The following is a 14,322-nucleotide window of genomic DNA, read 5'->3' on the forward strand; positions in this document are numbered from 1 at the left end:
GAAAAATCCATTAACTTCAATCAAGAAAATATTAAAAGCAAACAGTTACTATTTTAAACATGACTGGATGCCGGTAAAGTAAAACATCCATCCATCCATCCATTTTCCAACCCGCTGAATCCGAACACAGGGTCACGGGGGTCTGCTGGAGCCAATCCCAGCCAACACAGGGCACCAGGCAGGGAACCAATCCTGGGCAGGGTGCCAACCCACCGCAGGACACACACAAACACACCCACACGCCAAGCACACACTAGGGCCAATTTAGAATCACCAATCCACCTAACCTGCATGTCTTTGGACTGTGGGAGGAAACCGGAGCGCCCGGAGGAAACCCACGCAGACACGGGGAGAACATGCAAACTCCACGCAGGGTGGACCCGGGAAGCGAACCTGGGTCTCCTAACTGCGAGGCAACAGCGCTACCACTGCGCCACCGTGTAAAGTAAAACATTTAGAATTAATATAATCGCAGAATCTCCCGACCAAATATTGTTGTAATCCTGCTGGGTTTCTTTTCTTATCTAAAGATCTTAACTGTAATTGAGTCAATCTTAGTCAAGGGCATAAATAATATCTACACTTGGGCCGCTGCCTTGATGTCAGTGCTTCCACCAGGCATCATTGCTTGTCTGCCCACAACTAGCATCAGTGCATTAAATAACATCAATATAATTAATAACTAAAAAAATTAAGAACACATACAATGCCACAAAGCAGTAAACATGTTTACTCTATTAAAGTCACAGTATAATATATACTCACGTATAAGTCGGGTCTTGAAACCTGAAAAATCGATTATAAAATCAGACCCCGACTTATACGCCCATTCAAAAATGTGACACTTAATTTTTTTTTTTTACATCTTCTTGCCTCCTTCAATCTGTCATCAGTTTCTCAAACACATCAAATTTTTCCGCAACAGTGCAGTTGCCAATTTCTTTTGCCACTTCAATGACTTTTAATTTAAAACCACCTTCATATTTCCTTCTGATTGAACGCTCCATCGTAGATAAGGGATGCTCTTTACGATAAAGGTATATGAGGGTGTGAGATACAAAAAACACGAAACATTGCAAACATCGCTTCGAAATAGTTCGGGTATTACAGTGTGGTCACGTAGGCACAATACATAGAAAAAAAAGGCTGCATGCTCCGTGGTTACTCTCTCAGGTGGACGTTAGCATATCATAATCTCTTGGACCAATAGCGGGAGTTTTCCGCATTCGACCTATACGACCGACATTATATAAATACCAGAAATTATACCATAAAATCAAGCCCCGACTTATACACGGGAGAACTTATCCGTGGGAGAGCTTATTCGTGAGTATATACTGTACGGTAAATACTACAGAGTGAAACACCAAGCAATACAATGAATGACTCAAAATAAAACTCAGCCCATCTGGCAACACTAACAGGGAGAAAATGGGAACACCACACAGACAGTCCTTAGGCTGAGATTCTGACCCAGGATTCCAGAGCAATTTTGAAAGGTGCTTCAACATCTAATTTCTAGCTTTTTACAGACCCATCACAGGTATGGAAAACATGAAAGATTAAAATATATATATTAGGATATAAACAAATACATATTGAGCAACGTGTACCTTTTAAAAGTTTCAGTCAATCCTTCATGTCTGCTGCCAGTTTATTACTAAATGTTTAAATGAATGTTTAATCAATGTACATAACATTTTGGAAACTCAGTCACTTCTTATGTAAGAAAAGGTGTGTGTGGTGAACTCTGTGTCTACTTTAATTACTAAAAGTGGAAAACAAATTACCGTATTTATGCGTGTACCACGCGCACATTTTCCCCCGAACATTAGCATTAGAAAATCAGGTGTGTGTCATACACGAAGAAATATTTTTCTGTAATATTTACTTCTTCTGCTTGGGCTCTCTCGCTCGCTCACGCTCTCTCTCTCTGTCGCTTGTTCACGCGCTCTCTCTCTCTCTCTCTCTCTTTCGCGCGCGACGGAAGAAAGAAAAACTTTCGTCATGCAACAAAAACAGAAGGGCATTTTGTGGAAAACATGCCCTAAATGCTTCCTATACAATCACAACGCGCGTCGTACACGGGGCAAAACGTGTTCGCAATTTTCTTTGTAAAAATTAGGGTGCGCGTCTTACACAAGTGCGCGTGGTAGACGAGTAACAACGGTAGTCGTTTTTTGAAAAAAGTTTTGATGCTTTGGAGAATCTTCTTTACAAGTGAAGCATACAGTAGAATTGAAAGCTGTGGGAAAGTGACTGCTCTGTCTGCTTCTATAAATCTGCTAAGTCCACTATCTTTTGTATTTATTAATTTTTATAGCTTCTTTCTGTAGTGAGCTACTTTCCAAGCCACTTTATAAGTGCAGAACAATTGTCAGTCAGTCTCCAACCCACTATATCCTAACACAGGGTCACGGGTGTGTGCTGGAGCCAATCCCAGCCAACACAGGGTGCCAGCCCACCGCAGGGCACACATGCACACACATACCCACACACCAAGCACATACTAAGGACAATTTAGAATCACCAATGCACCTAACCTGCATGTCTTTGTACTGTGGGAGGAAACCCACGCAGACACGGGGAGAACATGCAAACTCCACGCAGGGAGGACCCGGGAAGTGAACCACAGGTCTCCTAACTGCAAGGCGGCAGCACTGCCACTGCGCCACCATGCCGCTCCAGAACAATTGTGCAGTTGTTTATATACCATTTTACTTCATTGTTTAATTTTCAAGGTATATAACTAATGATTTTCTTTCATTATATCTTGAAGGTGATCGAGGAAAAGCTGGAGATCCTGGACCTGTAAATATGCCACCAGTTGGTGAATTAAAAATGAAGGGGGAGAAGGGTTCACATGGAGATATGGGTCATAGAGGCTTTACTGGACCAAGAGGTGAGCAACTCTTCTGTATCACTATTGTGTCATAATAAATCGGTTTTATGTCACTTTATGGCACTGTCTTTTTTCTATGTTCGCATTAAATGCAAGGAGCTAGCCCTAAGTGAGTTAGGTTCCAGCCAAGTGTGGACTGATTTTGTGTAAACCCAAATTGCATTTGCCTGCAAGCTTGTTTTTTTGTCCCTAAGGTGACAAAGGAATGCCTGGGCCCCCAGGTTCACAAGGTTATCATGGAATGCCTGGAGAACCTGGCGAGGTAAAGGGTGTGGTAGGTCCTGCAGGAGCAGTTGGCCTTCCAGGTATAAAAGGGTTGCCTGGCCAACATGGACCTACTGGCATTGAAGGGTTTTCCGGCATGCCAGGATATAAAGTGAGTAATTGTTTTCTGATATACTAGCTTTCAAATCTCATTAAAGTTCTTTCTATGTCTCAACAGTATGAGCTGTGGAAGCTTAATTAGCTTGTTCAGACTAAAGTAGGGAGTGAAACTTTAATCTTATGCCTTTCAGTCAGGAATCTTAGACATGAAACAGTGTACTTTTAAGCATTCATGCAGGAAAACTCTTGAAGTACATTCTGTGTATTTTATATTACTTTAATTTATATTGAATTAAAATAGCAAGACCCCACAGAATAACTGAGTGGTGTTACTACATTACATTCCCACCTTGTTACCGCCTGATTTCGTAACATCTGCCTTCCTGACCAGGTTCCTTCTCTGTACACAGATGCATCATTGTGAAGTTACACTATTCCAAAATAATCATAATGTGTTAAATGTCTATCAACTGACAGTTGTTCTCCGGTGATGTGACAGGCCATGAAAGAGGTCCACCTTAAAGAAGCTCTTTGTTTTGATTTTCAGGGTGAAAAAGGAAAGACTGGAGGGCATGGCGTTACAGGTGACATTGGCATTAAGGGACTGAAAGGTTGGTATAAAATTAAGAGCCTGTGGAATGTAAAATTTTGATATCACATTTATAGCTTTAGCAGAGGTGAGTAGAGTAGCCAAAAATTGTACTCAAGTAAGAGTAGCGTTACTTCAAAATAATATTACTCAAGTAGAAGTAAAAAGTAGTCATCCAAAAAATTACTCAAGTAAGAGTAAAAAAGTATTTGGTGAAAAGACTACTCAAGTACTAAGTAACTGTTTGAACATAATAAATGTTTTATTTTTTAGAAATGTTGTAATAAGACAGACAAAAATATAAAATAATGGGCAAATTCTGCTATTTCTAAATAATAAAATAAAAAATGAGTACAAATAAATAACATCTTTACAAAATAAAGATGCATAAATAACACAAATTTCCAAATCTCAGATTTTCACAAAAAAGCTTTTGAAGCCAATACCTACAGTAGCTAACATGTATGTTTGAACAGTGCAAACTACTTACAGTGAGAAGATAACCTGTACACTGACAGTATAATACTGTATATTCATTTTGTGGTGTAGCGGGTCCGTGGCTTCAAAAAAAAAAAATAAAGGCTGGTTTGAAATCCATAAAGCCGTGTCACTCTCCATAGGCGCACAGCCGCGGGGAGTTAATGAGGTAGTTGGAGCGAGTCACAGCTGCACGTGCGGGTGTGATCGTTCTCAATTGCTTCATTGGCTTTCTGCGGCGTGTGATTAAGGTCCACGGAGACGGGAGTGTATACAGTATATATGGGTCAACACAAAAAAAAGAAGGGGGAATCAAAGAAAACGAGAAAAGAAAAGAGTGTGTAGGGGAACGGCATCGTCACACACTTGCCCTCTAAATAGCACATTAGAAGAAGGCAGCTTGTGCATGTACAGGAAGTCCCACTTTACCATGACTGTCTGGGTCTGTGCATGTTTGGTTAAAACGTGCTTGTTCTTCACTCAGTGAAGTGATGGTTAAGCTTTAGCAGGAGTTGGCTTTCAAGGTTCTTGCAGTGAAGCTGTGACCATTTAGCAATGAACAGGAGCCCCACATGACTAAAAGTCTCTCACAGGCTGCAGATGCAGAAAGTTTGTGTGTGGTCATGTGACTGCATAGCTATGTCTGATTGGTGAAACAGAGTCATGTGATTATTGTTGCTACATCTGATTGGTGAAACAGTCATGCAGTAGATCCACTGGTGACTTCTCTCTGGCAGAAATATAGCGTATCTAATGTGTAAATGGAAAAAAGTAACAAGTCGAGTGTTGCCCAATGTAGTGGAGTAAGAGTAGCGTTTCTTCTTCACAAATGTACTCAAGTAAACGTAAAAAGTATGGCGCAATAAAACTACTCTTAGAAGTACAATTTTTTTTTAAAAGTTACTCAAGTAAATGTAACGGAGTAAATGAAACTCGTTACTATCCATCTCTGAGCTTTAGCTTCTAGGCCTCACTGTAAGCCTACTGCCAAATAAAAATTAAGTTTGAAGAAGCTGCCTGCAGATGCCATGGTCTCCTAGAAATGTTTGACAGGTGGTGCTGCCATATCTCATGATGATACAACTTTGCTACAGAATACATATGAATTGACTCATTTGTATGAAAAATGATTAAACAATCTGGTGCTTTTCTTTGAGCTGTTTCTGCACCTCGTAGGATTTATAACTTCAAGCAAAGGAAACCCACTTTGTATCAGGAACAAGTAAACTGAGCTTACACAAAGTGAGCTCCTGCCAGTAAACTTCCTTGAGCTAATGGAGTGTTCCTATAATTAAATCAAAGCCTTTTTGGGGGTTTTCTTTTTGTATGTAGATATTATATGTTTGGATGTTTAAAGGGGCCCTGTTTATGAGGTTATAAATCTAACTTTATTTTATTTTATGCAGTAATAATTTTCCCTAAATACTTACAAAAATAGTTTGCAGTACAAAGTACAGTGACGTATTGGTTACTGATTACTAATTTCATGTCAGTCAGTCATTTCCTAACCTGATTTGTCCTGAACAGGGTCACCAGGGTCTGCTGGAGCCTATCCCAGCTAGCATAGGGCACAAGGCAGGAACAAACCCTGGACAGGGTGCCAGTCCATCTCAGGGCAAACTCACATACACACACACACCCAACCACCCAGCAGGGCCAATTTAGAAACGCCAATCCACCTGTATGTCTTCGGACTGTGGGAGGAAATCAGAGCACCCGAAGGAAACCCACACGGACACGGGGAGAACATGCAAACTTCATGTAGGAGGACCCGGGACACAAACCCTGGTCTTCTTACAAGTGTATGTATATATATATATATATACCTGAAAGTCGTTTGACTAATTCACATGTATAATATATTGTTTAGCAATACTAGATAATTTCCAGTTTTTTTGAGGAAGCATTTTCATCTTATATTTTGACAAATTTTATAGAAATTTGTATGATCCACTAATCCAGTTTACTGCTCCTTTCACATAAACTCTGTTCACGAGAAAGTCTTCCCATCATTATTTAAATACTTCTCCATTTTTCAAGAATAACCGAAAGACTGACATCTCCAGGCTTCATCTAATGATTGACACCTTTCATCTTAACATCCCCTATACTGACACCATGTGATTTGTGATATTTAATTTTTTTTTTGCTTCTAACTTTTTCATTTTTTATCTAATATTAAATGTCAGTTAACCTTAAAACTGTAAATACATTTTTTACAGAAATACCTTTAACATTTATGCAATTTTGAACATCGGAGATTGAATATGTTCACTATTTGTGCCATTATTCATCTCTGGAATTATGTACATTATTTTGTATGATTTTATTTTGCTGTGATGCTATTGTGTTTCCTTCACAGACCGTATTTTGTGATCCCACTACCACTACTCAGTTGCTAGCAAGCGGTCACAGAGGTTCAGTGGTCACGCAGTGTGACATTACTAGTATGACATCACTAGCATTGCACTTTTTAAACCAGCAGTGCAGTTTCTGTGGCATCTGTGATTGTGAATATCAAAAACAAAAATCTGTGTATAGTTTAGGTTATGGAAATTAGTGATTCTCCTTAAGATAACAAGTTTGTGTTAGCATTTTGGTTTTAGCAACAGCAATTGAATTCCTGGTTTTCAAGTTTTGTTTCTTTTAAGATTTATAATTCTTCTACTGGTCCCTCCAAAAACCAAGATGCTCAGTTCACTAGTGCTGACAGTACAAAAATAATTTCAACAGAGACCACTCATGGTTTGCTCTCTGCTGGTTCCATGAAATAATTTGTAGGTTACTTTGAAAAGAAGTGTCTGCCAGGTGGGCATAATCAGCGTTTAACAGATTTTTCCAGGTTTGGAAACTAAATCTATGTGCATAAAACAGTAAAACCACAAGTTAGAAAGTATAAATAATTTAAATTAATGTATTGACATGCTGAGAAGATGTATTTAATTTTTTGGGACCCCAATTACTCTGAAGAAAGGCAATTTACTTCTGTAAAAGGAACACAAAGATGATAAAAAAATACTTGTGTTTGTTTTTTTCCCTATGCAGGTTTCAGTTTTATGGAATGTAATATTAAAATAAAATGCTTAATTAATGTGAAGGCATTGCTGTTTCTCCTCTAGTAGTCCATCATTGAAAGAAGAGAATTGTTCATTTAATTTTCGTCTATCTAAAATAATACATTGTGACTTTCATGCTGGCTTAGTGAAGCTTTAAGATACAGTACAGTGGTTGCAAGTTGTCAAACAGCAAAACCTGCTCCTAGTGTGCTTATACTTTATACTGCAGATGTAGAGCAAATTGGCACCCCACATATTGAGAAGATGAAGGATTTTAGTGGGCAAATACAGAAGCTAAACCATGACAAAACTAGACTCAAGATCAGGTCAAATATCTTTTTATATAATACGCTACCGTGGCTGTCCGTTTGTCTGTCCAGGATTTTAAATCACCTGTAGCTCACAAACCTATCGACTTGAAATGTGGTACACAAATACTACATGACGTCTACTATCCACTTTTGGGATGATGATTGACCTCCAAGGTTATTTCTCTTTTTATTTTTATTTTATTTTATTGTAGAATCAACGCTCAGCAGCATGCAGCAGGGCGGCCATGTGGCGCATGCGTACAGGCACTGTTCTCATTCCCTACCACCTTCGCCATTACTTCCCCTACCTTAGATTTTCACATTTATAAACTAAAATATCAAGAAAGTCGTGGTTTTTATTTTTGATCCAGTAAACTTTCTTTCACAGGAACAAACTATTTAAAAAAAATGATCTATTCATAACACCAATGTTTGTATTTAGGTGATTTAGTTAGCTGAAGGTTGAGTTACGATGACCAATTGCATACCACTTTAGTTTTCACCTGATTTTTCCTGTTATTTAAATGAGTCATTGTTTAAAAAACATTCTTTTTATCTATAAGAATGTCAGTTAAAGTGAATAGGTCATTTATTTAGTCTCTTATAAATACTCATCGAGCACAGTGAACCTCAGTTTAACGGGAATACTCCAATCGGTAAGAGAGTAAATATCTTATTCTCATTTCATGATTTTAACTCCGTTAAATAATAATTAATTTTTTTTACATATTTATAGACTGCGGTGGGTTGGCACCCTGCCCGGGATTGGTTCCTGCCTTGTGCCCTGTGTTGGCTGGGATTGGCTCCAGCAGACCCCCGTGACCCTGTGTTCGGATTCAGCGGGTTGGAAAATGGATGGATGGATGGATATTTATAGAATTTCAAGATTTTTGACTCCAATAAATAATCATTTTTCTTTTGTACATTTACAGATTTTACTAATATTCTGGCCACAACTGGGGCTTGGGTGCCAAAGGTGCCTTTGGTGGGGGTTGGGCGCCAGAGGCACCAGGGGGGCTTTCCCCCCTAGTAACAAGCTATACAATTGTATTCTAATAATATTCAACTGAAGTTTGTTTTTTCTTTTGATTTTTTACAGGGGAGACTGGACCAAGGCTAGATATGCCTGGGCCAACAGGCAGTCGAGGAGAACAGGGTCTGACTGGACAGCCAGGTAAACTAATAGAACTGTTGTACTCAGGCAGTTTAAGGAGTCACTTAACAAGAATATTATCTGCCAGGAATCTGCTGACTAGTTTTGCAGTCATTTGCACAGAGTAAGCAAAGATTTATATTGTTGTGTCCTGTACCATCGTTAATCGGCCCAAGAAAGGTTCAATCTCTGTCTCGTATAAAACATGTATTGTCTGCTGAACATGGGCACTTGTGCTCAAGCTGCATTGGACCAGCATCATAGAACAACAGGAAAGAACATCACTAGTCTATTTGGTACAGCAACCTTTCTACAGTGAACACAGCCATGAGTTATTTTACAGATCCTATATACAGTAGTATAGTTGTTGCTATAACTGTACACTGAGGGTGCAGGCATAAACACAGCATAACCGTGCCTCTGATTTTATAGATCACATTGGCACAATAAACAGCCATCCCGTGGTACTTTACAATACAAGTACAATATGTTTGTTTACGTATCTCCCTATAGATATGGTCCTGAAAGCAGGTTCAGAAAATGAATGAATGGATGTTTTAATATTTTTAAAGTGTGAGTGCTGGCAAGTGAAGCATTTCACAAGGTAGCAGTGAGTCCGTGTCAGAGATTCAACCTGTAAATGATAGTTTGGTATCTTAGTCACTAAGGGGCCACAATGTCTGAAGGTCTCCAGCTTGTATTGTATTATCAAGTACACACGCACACTGGGCAAAAGAGAGCCTGACCAGCTTGCTTGCTTGCTTGATTGATTGATTGATTGATTGACTTATTTATTTATTAGGAATCCATGGTCAATTTGGTGTTCCAGGCAATATTGGAGACAGAGGTTTCCAAGGTATTGATGGAATGAAAGGTCAGAAGGGAATTGAAGGATACAGAGGAGAACTGGGTAAGCATGCTGCTCTTCACTTAAATGTGGGACCCAAAAGTGCATGGTGACATATTAAAGAAGAATCTGATAGCTGAAAGAATTTTCGGTACTTTTCTATTATCGTGATGAAAATCGGTGGGGCCGCCGCCCCAGTTACTTAATCTTTGGATTTTAAATGATTAGACTGGCCTACCCCAATCACAAATACTAACCCTAAAGTTAGTGGGGTGGAGCATAGCTACCTATAGGTCCCTAATGTTAATCTCCCCTTTGGGTGCCTAATCTTAAAAACAGTAATACGATTTGTGTCATGATAATAGAAAAGTACCGAATTTTCTTGCTGTTTCTGGTTGAATTTCGATATGTCCTCTTTGATTATTTCTCAGTTTCAATGGCAGAACTGATTAACCTGTTCTAGCATAAAATTAAACTCATTAAGCACTGTCTGTAGAAATCCCTACAGCAGTATAAGGAAAGCATGCAATGTATTTAGAGAAGGGAAGGCATTTTTCCACAATGGACACTTTCCTTTACCAGCGAATCCTATGTTAGTGACTGGGTTAGAACGTAAAGTACGTTGATTTCACTGGCTTCGATAAAAAATGTGAAATGCTTTCTTTCTTTTTTTTTTAACATTTCAGGCTCTGTTGGTCTACCTGGATATGAAGGATCTCAGGGTCAGACTGGTCCGCATGGCTTTTCAGGCCAGCCTGGCAGTCCAGGGAAGCCAGGACTTAAAGGACAACCAGGTCTTAACTTATAGACATCACCTTTGCATTGTGGGGCGGGGGGTTAGTGGTTGGACTAAAATGAGAAAAATGCTTATGTGCCAGAAAACATAGGGAAATTGATGTAAGCAAATTGACATTTTAAAGTGATCTTTGCATTCTGTTCATTACAGTATATATAGAAGTTATTGTGTTCAGATATATTTTCATTTTGCTCCTTTACAGCTTATTTCTACCAAGTGCAGTGAGTCTCTTCAGGTATAAGCATGAAACAGTAAAGTGTTCTACAGGGCGACATTTAAATTCCTTAACGATTACAACAACCCACCCCTCAACATCAGCGAAACAAAAGCGCAGATTGTTGACTTTAAGAGACTTACAAGGGGGTCATACTTCTAAGGACATTAACAGTGATACTGTGGAGAGAGTAGCTTTATGTTTTTAGTGGTTCACGTCACTGATAATCTCTCATGGTAGCTCAATACCTTTTGCTAAAGAGGTTCAAATTTTCGCCTTTTCAGGTCAGTATTCAGTAGATGCACTTTTGGCAGTAGTTGCAACCTTGACTTTTTCAAGTCCAGCCCCAGATTCTCCATTGGATTGAGATATGGACTTTGACTTTGCATCTCCAAGACATTCAAATTGTTGTTTTGAAGCCATTCCTATGTAGCTGTGGCTTTATGCTTGGGGTTGTCTTTCTGGAAAACAAATCTCCCAAAGCGCAGGTATCTTGTAGACTTCCGCGTTTCCTTGTGTTTTGTTGTATTTATTGTCCCCTACTAAACCTTCCAGGGCTCAGTGCAGAGAAGCATCACGACAGAATGATGCTGCCACCACCATGCTTCACGATGGAGATAGTGTGTTTTTGATAATGTGCAGTGTTCAAACATAGCGTTTAGTTTAATGGCCAAAAAGCACAATTTTGGTCCCATCAGACCATAGATAATTCTTCCAGGTGTTTTCAGACGCTAACATGTAACTTCTGGTGTGCTCTGGTACAGTATGTTTTTGCTCTTGACCACTCTACCAAAGGTGCATTTACACTGTGAAGCATTGAGACCCCAGACAGGCCATCTCCATCGAAGTAATGATAGGACTTCTTTAGTTGTTATTTTCTATTTTATATTTATAATTCATTAATTTAGACTATTTTACAGAGATCTGTTTTTAAGTTGACGTTAAAGAATGTTTTTTTGTTGATCAACGGCATAAAGCCAATGTCAAAAAGTCCACTGGGCTTCAATGTTGTTAGCAAGAAAATGTGAAACCTTCCAAGGGGGTGAATATTTTTTATAGGCGTTGTTTGTTGTTAAATTTATTTGGGAATGGTCACATTATGCAGAAGACTAGATGTTGCTTACAAACCAGCCCTGACCTTCCTTGAATCAGGTCAAGACTTACCTGAGCCGGAGACCCTACTGGCAGCCTGCACACTCTGATCTCATTTTTTTTTCCCCCCCTGTCCATTACACAGTCTTACAGCAATGCAGAGAACATATACAGGTCATATAATTATTCAAGTTTTAAAGGACTCAAAAGAGTGTTCCAGTCACAATACGATTGCAACAGTTACTTCCTGGGCAGCATGGTGGCGCTGCTGCCTCACTGTAAGGAGACCTGGATTCACTTCCCGGGTCCTCCCTATGAGGAGTTTGCATGTTCTCCCCGTGTCTGCATGGGTTTCCTCCCACAGTCCAAAGACATGCAGGTTAGGTGCATTGGCGATCCTAAATTGTCCCTAGTGGGTGTGTGTGTGTGTGTGTGCCCTGCGGTGGGCTGGCTCCCTGCTCGGTGTTTGTTCCTGCCTTGCACCCTGTGCTGGCTGAGATTGGCTCCAGCAGACCCCAGTGACCCTGTGTTAGGATATAGCGGGTTGGACGATGACTGACTGACAGTTATTTCCTAGCAGCATCCATTGTCAGCAACAGAGCCACCTTGATAACAGAACTTACTTAGCGCATACCCATGTAGTATTATCTATTTGCCAAGGCTGGAGGCCTCTTTTAGCTCAGGCTAATAAGAAACTGCTTCTGACGGCTGCTGTGATCTGGACATTGCAGGTTCCCCCGGCTGGTTACTGACAGTTACCACAGCAAAAATCCATGAACTAAGATGGCTCGTGGTGTGAGTCTACGGCAGTAGACTATTGATAATGGATTTTCATGGAGATAAGTCATATGGTGAATCTAAGCAGAACAGTCTACCAGCTGAAAGCAGTGCATGCCGTTCCAACTAAAAAGACATCATGTAAACGTCATCTTGAGCATATTAATATATTTAATCTTTAATGTGAAGAACATTGCCCTAATGAACAATGTACTCATATCCATCTTTATGACTGCAGGTTTTCCTGGCACAAAAGGTTTGCCTGGCCTCGATGGACTTGTGGGGCAAAAAGGCCTCTCAGGATCACCTGGTAAGTGTCCTTCTGATTGTTATCTGAAATACAGTATGTCTTGGAATAATCAAATTTGACACAAGTAGAGAGAATTCTCCTGATCTGATCATCTCGTATGCAATAACACTTTGCTACATGTTTTCATGGTCAACCAACTTCAGACCACTTTTTGCACATTTCCAATGGATTCTGCTCTCCAATGCCATTTTACTGGCAAACAGCTGTGATTTGTTCCTCAGTCTTTATTTTTTAAAACGCACTGCATTAAAAATAGCATTATATGTGTTTCCCCTTCCTAGGTGTGGATAGCCTGGGTTTTCCAGGAGAGCCTGGCTTCGCAGGACAGAGAGGAGAACCAGGAGATCTCAATGAGCAGAGTGGATTTCCAGGAACTCGTGGGGAGAAGGGAAAAACAGGAGAGCCAGGTCAGTTGTCAAGTGTTGTTTCTAGTGATGAATGGATTGTGTGAGATGAGACAGACCTCAGCACCTTCTCTGAATTACAAATGAATACTTAAACACTGTAACAATGCAGAAGATAAAAAATAGTGAAAATGGAAGATTATCAGATTGGTCATGTGCTCCTTTTTTTGAGGGATGACAGTTTTAAGTCCCAGACAATCTGAATCACTCCTGTGCTGACATTGCTTTCTTTTTAGCAGTTCCAAAATCTGATGCTCTGCATAGGACATATCAGGTTCTGGTGGTGTTGTTGCTTCCATGCTAGTGTATGACCTCTCCATTATGGTCTGGATCACGGGTGTCGAACTCCAGTCCTGGAGGGCCACAGTGGCTGCAGGTTTTCATTCTAACCATCTTCTTAATTAGTGACCAGTTTTTGCTGCTAATCACTTCTTTTAATTAGCTTGACTCAGGCCCCATAGTTGTTTCTTTTTCCTTAATTAGCGGCCAACTAATAATGAGACACAAAACAAGCGGCCACATGATCAGCTCACCTGTGCCCATCACACAGAATCTGAAAATAGAGAAAGGTGGAGGTCTCAGTAAGGCTGATCTCTCAGGTCATCAAAACATGTTGATGGTGTTCTTAGAAAAAAACATAAAATCATCAGTTTTGGAAATGTCTGCTGTGGCAGAATGAATAATTAAAGAACGGGTTTAATTAATGGCAAGCATTGGCTTCTCATTACGAAACTGGTTGGAGTTTGAAGCCCCAGGTTAAGCTGGTCATCTGTTGGCTCGTTTCACATCTCATGTCTGTTTGGCTATCATTTAATGAGGAAACAAATCAATTCAGAGGACTGAATCCTTGTAACAGGGCTATTAAAATGAATGGAAAAAAGTGAATTAGCAATGAAAACTGGTCACTGATTAGGAAAAGGGTTAGAATGAAAACCTGTAGCCACTGCGGCCCTCCAGGCCTGGAGTTCGACAACCCTGGTCTGGATGTTCTCCCAGTGTTCCATGGGGTAAAGACTCCAAAGATTAGATGACATGCTCAATAGTTCACTAGATAGATAGATAGATAGATA

At 39.9% G+C, this 14,322-nt stretch overlaps 1 protein-coding gene across 3 annotated transcripts in view; it reads left to right on the forward strand.

Moving 5' to 3' along the window:
• Window positions 1-14,322, forward strand: part of col4a2 (collagen, type IV, alpha 2) — a 266,524-nt gene that overhangs the window by 217,745 nt on the left and 34,457 nt on the right. For all 3 annotated transcript variants that reach the window (XM_051926298.1, XM_028799203.2, XM_051926299.1), the window contains 8 exons: window positions 2,780-2,902; window positions 3,097-3,278; window positions 3,774-3,837; window positions 8,759-8,833; window positions 9,615-9,722; window positions 10,346-10,453; window positions 12,777-12,848; window positions 13,130-13,255. In XM_051926298.1, coding sequence (XP_051782258.1) covers window positions 2,780-2,902; window positions 3,097-3,278; window positions 3,774-3,837; window positions 8,759-8,833; window positions 9,615-9,722; window positions 10,346-10,453; window positions 12,777-12,848; window positions 13,130-13,255 — 858 coding nt within the window. The remainder of the gene's footprint in view (window positions 1-2,779; window positions 2,903-3,096; window positions 3,279-3,773; window positions 3,838-8,758; window positions 8,834-9,614; window positions 9,723-10,345; window positions 10,454-12,776; window positions 12,849-13,129; window positions 13,256-14,322) is intronic.

This window comes from Erpetoichthys calabaricus, chromosome 4 (assembly GCF_900747795.2).
Source record: "Erpetoichthys calabaricus chromosome 4, fErpCal1.3, whole genome shotgun sequence".
Taxonomy (NCBI): domain Eukaryota; kingdom Metazoa; phylum Chordata; class Cladistia; order Polypteriformes; family Polypteridae; genus Erpetoichthys; species Erpetoichthys calabaricus.